This window comes from Triticum urartu, chromosome 1 (genome assembly GCF_003073215.2).
Source record: "Triticum urartu cultivar G1812 chromosome 1, Tu2.1, whole genome shotgun sequence".
NCBI classification, from domain to species: Eukaryota; Viridiplantae; Streptophyta; class Magnoliopsida; order Poales; family Poaceae; genus Triticum; species Triticum urartu.
Window position 1 is genome coordinate 342,908,156 of NC_053022.1, and position 5,783 is coordinate 342,913,938.

General features: G+C 52.9%; 1 protein-coding gene across 1 annotated transcript; it reads right to left on the reverse strand.

Annotated features, from left to right (window-relative positions):
* Positions 1-244: 244 nt before the first annotated feature.
* Positions 245-4,281, reverse strand: LOC125511015 (AT-hook motif nuclear-localized protein 10-like). The gene is made up of 6 exons (XM_048676304.1): positions 3,978-4,281; positions 2,900-3,664; positions 2,759-2,811; positions 1,568-1,699; positions 996-1,157; positions 245-910 (listed from the first exon to the last, which is right to left on the reverse strand). The coding sequence occupies exons 2-6, from the start codon at positions 3,576-3,578 to the stop codon at positions 584-586; spliced, it is 1,353 nt and encodes a 450-aa protein (XP_048532261.1). The 5' UTR covers positions 3,579-3,664; positions 3,978-4,281; the 3' UTR covers positions 245-583.
* Positions 4,282-5,783: the final 1,502 nt, after the last annotated feature.

Here is a 5,783-nt window from a genome sequence, read left to right on the forward strand (position 1 = left end):
GTCCCATTTCCCGTTACTTTCCTAACGGAGCCTGCAGCAGTTTATTGCTTAAAGATGATCAACTAGTTCATGCTGCCAAAACAATAAACTGCTGCAGTAACCATACACCATAACACATAATTCAGAGACCCAGCTCAACCCAATAATACTGATCCATCCCATTCCCATACCGCGTCTGAAAACACAATCAGACATCTCAGTAGAAGACTGGCAACACACTCAAGCAGCAGTGCACAAGAGCAGGTAAACAAGCTAGAGTTCTTGAATTGAAACTGAAAGCATTCTAGAATTCATGATCCACAGAAGAGAGCGATCAAACGCCTAGCCTAGAAGGTGAAGATCTCAGCAGGTACATGACCATGAAGATAAAAACTCACGTTAGTGACAGCGAGAGCTACAGCATTACAGACGGCGGCTAAATTAATCTTACTTAGGGAAAAACAGCATGCCAGAGAGCAAGAACCTAAATCTCCTAGCTACCAGGTCGGCCATTGCTGGTCGACGGCAGACGTTACAGCAGTACCAGCTCCTCTCCAGCCCAGCCAACAAATGGGGCTCTCTTCGAAGGCTTGAGCATGCGGTGTTAGTTCGACATCATCTTCATGTCAGCGTCATGCCTGTTGTTGTTCTGATGGTGCGCCGAGAGCGACCAGCCGCCGGATGCGTAGGCAGGGGGCATGTGCTGCTGCTGGTGCTGCTGCCCACCAGAGTGGTTGTAGGGCATCCCGCCGTGGTTGATGGGGCTGCCGGAGTCATCGGATGATGCGCTGGATGTGCCCTCTGAGGGAGGGCTGGCCACTGGAGCTGGCACATAGGTGGCCATCTGTGGAGGTGCGGACATCGGTTCAACCTTCCGTGGCTCAGCGGGCTTTGATTTTTTACCTTCGGCTATGAAACTAGCCACGACAACCTGATGGCAAAGATCCCAAGTCAGCATTTTGACATATTTTAACAAAATGGAGCTACGGCAGAGACAATTCCCAAATTAATAGAACCTGAACAGGTGTCGCAGCCGTTAGCTGCCCAGCTACACATCCACCAAGAACCCGGCCATCAGATCCTGCAAGTGCAACGCTCAATCCACCAGTCCTGCTACGGGTGTCACCATCTTCTGCAAGCAGGAATGAACCAGATAGGGAGATGATCTCAAATCGACCCTGCACCAGAATCATATATCAAAGTTAGCCAAGTGGCATTAGGAAGAAAGCTCTATGAATGTAATACTCCCTCCGTTCCGAATTACTTGTCTTGGATTTGTCAAGATACGGATGTATCTAGACTCATTTTAGTGCTAGATACCTCCGTATCTAGACAAATCCAAGACAAGTAATTCGGAACGGAGGGAGTACAAGGTAAAGGTGTGCAATCATAAGCAGAAAGCCGCAAGCTTTGAGGATCAGACTGAAATAGTACTCCTATTGAAACACATGGAATTCTGTTTGATGTGTATAATTCTGATAGTTACGAATAAATTCAGCAAAGAACAGAATACTAATTTAATTGTCACGTACATGTGGAATGTGCAAGCATCAGTATCCTATTTAATCCACACAAGATAATTACGTACCTCATAAGTCACCAGTCCACCAGATGTAGCTGGCTGCCGAAGTGTTACATTGCTTATTGCACCATTTGCTGAAAGAATGCAAACTGTGCGAGGTCCTTGCTGTGAGAAGGACATTATTTTTGAAGCAACATCCTGTCATGAAAAGAGATGGCTTTTACATTAAAACAAGCTTTCAGCCACTACAAACATAATCAAGCGGGCTGCAGGCAATTTAAGCATGAAGTGACGACAGAATTAGATTGCAGACGGAAATTGCATGGCATTGAGGAAACAAGTATGCAGGTGACTCCTCAAAAGAAACAACAAGTACAAACATCTAAAGCTCGCTATATCATTGAGTTGCTAGCAAAGAAAAATCACAAACGACTCGAACAATGAATAATCAATATACCTTTACCAAATGCAAATGCAATCTGATCTATGCACGTAAACCACACCATAATTAGGACGAGGATCTCGTACTAAACAAAATTACTTCACTTCAAGTTCAAACACAGCCTGATGTGCCCACTTCTACCTAATCTAGGTGAACTACCATAAAGAACATATCTCTGCATGCTTTGTGCCAGTTACAACAACATTGAAACCTACACCACTTGAGACATTATATCTTCAGGCGAAATTAACTCGGTCAAGAAAAGTTACACCCCCTTTTACTGCATAAAGAAACTTTTTATCAACGTGCAAGGTTGCTCCTGATCTAGATGAACTAGAAACTCTATGCACCAAACGGTGAATTTGATCCAACAATACCGCCAATCGTTTCAACTAGTCCCTCTTTTGATGGTCCAGACTCAACACTAGCAACAGACACAGGTGCCACCACTTGCTGGTATGTGTAGTTGCAAAAAGGCCAGGAGCCCATCTCCATGGTTTCTTCAGATCCTACTTGCTGCTGACCGGTGGGGCCGGTCAACAGCCATGCTGGGAATCTGCCGGGCACAGCACCACTACATCTTGCCGGCCTCCAAACCGGCAGATCCTCCTCTCATGTTCCTTTGATACGGCGAGGAGCTCCAACTACTCGCTAGCGAGTCAAAGGCTCGCAAGTCGCAGAGAGACATAGATCCACCACCATCAGTACTCACTGAACTGGATGGATGAATGGATGGAGAAGGAATAAACAATGTAAGATCAGGAAAAGAATGCGAGATCTGTGGTGTTTCTTCCACATGCATGGATGTTTATTACCTCGCCGGCCTTGACGGAGAGGATGTGCGGAGTGAAGGAGATGCCCCACGACCCTGCAGGAAATGGCAGACATGGCAAGTTAGTTAAGATTTACTCCTGCAAGAAGCGGCGGTGATTATGGTAGTAATGGTGCGCGCGTACCGAGTGCTTCGAACTGCTTCTTCTTGCCGGAGCCAGGGGGGCGGCCGCGGCGCTTGGCGTTGGGATCGGACGGGGGGCTGCTGATGGAGAAGCCGTGCTGCTGGCCTGGAGGCGGGGGCGGCGCGGCGCCGCCGGAGGCGGAGGAGAGTGGCGCGAGCGCGAGGGCCATGCTCCCGTCGGGCGCGTACTTGCGCGGGCGGCCCCGCTTCTTGCGCATGAGGTCGCCCATGCCGAGCGCATTGCTGCCCGGCGGTGGCGCCACCGCGTGTGGCGGCGGCGCGGCGTAGAGCATGGGGCCCGGAGCGTGATGCTGGTGCGGGTGCTGATGCTGATGCTGATGCGGGTGCTGGTGCTGGTGAGGGTGGTGCTCCCCGGGCGGCTTCCCCACCATCTGGTCGAACGAGAGCCTCATGCCGCCTCCGGGCATGGGCGCGGCAGGGTTCGCCGACCCAGCCGGCGGCTGCTGCTGCTGCTGCTGATGCTGGTGGTGGTGGTGGTGCTGATGGTGCGCGAACGGATGCGGCGGCGGCGGCATGGAGGCGATCGGCGGTGGCTGCGTGTGCGGCTGCGGCTGCGGCTTGGCCTGCGAAACCGGGGCAGGGGCAGCGGCCGGGGCCGGCGCGGTGGTGGGGGCGGCGGCGGTGGCGGCGGCGAGCGGCGCGACGTCCTTGGCCTCCATTCCGCCCAGATCCAGCCCTCCTGGTCTTCCGGGTGGCGCCGTTACCGCAGCTGCTTGGCCGTGAGCTTGAGTTTCAGCTCTCGAGTCTGAAGCCAACAAACAAAACCAATCAATCAATCAATCAATCAATCAATCAGTCCGTCAGTATCCGGTCCGAGTTTGACCAAGCTGCTGCTGCTTTATTTCTCCCCCACTCCACTCGGAAGCTGCATCTCAAACTCACAAACTCACGAACAAAAAGGCTGGAGATAACAACCGAGGAGGAGTAACATGGGAGGGATCGAGCAAGCAAACAACCTCCAGAATATTATCAGCAGTTTTGCTAAAGCATGGAGGATGGGAACAAAAGGGAGCGAGAGATTAGGTGGGGGTTAGGAGGGGCGGCGCGCGTGCACGCACCTAATGGATGGACGGATGGATGAGATCGCCGAGGACACGCCGTGCTCCTCCTCCTCTCTTGCTCGAACACCAGACGCCACTCCCTCAGCTCACTCCTCACTCAGCTCAGTAGTTCTAATGCGGACTCGGCTAGGTAGAGGCAGAGCTATTCCAATCCAGAGGGAGGGAAGGAGGGGTGGCGAAGGGAAAAGAGGGGGAGGAGGGCAGCGAAATTACGGGGAATGGAAATTACTAAAGTAAAGGCAATAAAGAAGGGGGAGGGAGAGAGAGGAATTGGGGGCAGAAAGAAAGGCGATTTGTTACGGGTACACGCTTCACATGCAGGCACTGCATTTCGGGTAGTAATAAAGGCCAGCGGCAGGGCGTAGTTGGGGAGCTACCTCTGCTTTTCTCCTCTCCCCCTCTCTCTCTCTCTCTTCAAACGGAAAAAATCTTTATTTTTCTCACCTTGGGTTGGGGTATGTTTTCCTTCTCGTTCGAGAAAAATAGCAACAGTGCTCTACTCGGGCGGGGAAGAGAGAGAGAGAGGGGGGAGAAGCGGGAGTGGTCCACTCTACTCGAGAACCGAAACAGTAGCCGAATTAATATTCGAAAAGGGGAGCCATTGCTTGCTTGCCTGCTCGTTTACGCCACGGATTTACTACTCTATAATTAAATTGGCATGGTACCAGTGGCCGTATTGATGGCCGGTTTAGAAAAGGCCTCGTCTTTTTGGGCGTGCTCGGCGGGCAGGAATCAATCGCCCATGGTCTCATTACTTTTCTCTCTCCCATCTTTTTTTCTTCTCTTTTTCTCCTTTGCTTGCTTGCCTGCGCTTGGCCTCCCTCTCGCCAGCTTTTCCCGCTTGCGCCACCCCGCCTCTTTCCTCGTCCCGTTTTTAAACCGGAAAATGTTTTCGTTTTAGGGAGGGAAGAAAGGGCCCGCGTGTCGGTCGGAGGCCGAGGTGGCCTGGTCAGAGGAGGAGCGGGCAGCTGGCTGACCGGTCAGAGGGACAGCAGGCCAGGATTCCAGGCCCGTCACGTGACACCATCCGGCCGCAGAAATAAACAACGCCGCGGGCCCACCGTCCCGGCACCGGTTCCCGAGGCGCGCCAGCGTCTCTCCCTGCGCGCCGGGACCCGCGGACTGACTCGCGGCAACGGTCACGGCCGCAGCCCGCGCAGGGCGTCTCTCGGCCGTCGGATGGCGCGCACGCACGCATGTTCCGGTGGCCCGGATGAGTCCACGAGGATCGGAGAGCCCGCCGCGGACCCGCGCCCGCTGCTCGCGGACCCATTGACCGGGGAAGTCAACGTTCTGGTGATCGGCTGGAGCGACCCAACGGAACGTACTGCTGCTGCTGCTGCTGGGGTACTGGTAGCAGCAGCGCACGATACGACAAACGTCGCCGCTGTTGGCGCCTCTCGTCACCGGTCGTGCTCATCCGTTCCATTTCCGCCCTGGGACATCGAGGGCATTCCTGGTAATCCACACGGGCAGGCTGCCGGGTCTCTCGTCAGCTAGGGTTTAAGGGCGTTCTGGGTGTAATTGTTCACACGAATCAGCTCCGTTCGTGGTACGTCTGTCTTTTCTTCTGTGGGGAGATCTCGTCAAAGCATCGGTACAAAAATTGCTGTATGTACCAGAGGAGTACTGCTTCGCTTTTCTTTACAGTTTATTATTACGCTGAGCCGATAGGTGAGGCACTGTAGGTGCTGCTATGTTTTGTACTACTACCATTTGCACATAGTAATTCATTTTTTCTGGAGATTTGTAGGCTGGTCATGGTGGGAGTAACTTGACAAAGTAACCCTGCGTATATTTAGA

Excerpts from the sequence above, each read along its gene's own strand:
- LOC125511015 (XM_048676304.1), bottom strand. The coding sequence starts at position 3,578 with ATGGAGGCCAAGGACGTCGCGCCGCTCGCCGCCGCCACCGCCGCCGCC. Across the intron at positions 1,700-2,758 it reads TCTCCGTCAAGGCCGGCGAG|GATGTTGCTTCAAAAATAAT; the intron begins GTAATAAACATC and ends TTTTCATGACAG. Across the intron at positions 911-995 it reads CGGCTGCGACACCTGTTCAG|GTTGTCGTGGCTAGTTTCAT; the intron begins GTTCTATTAATT and ends CTTTGCCATCAG.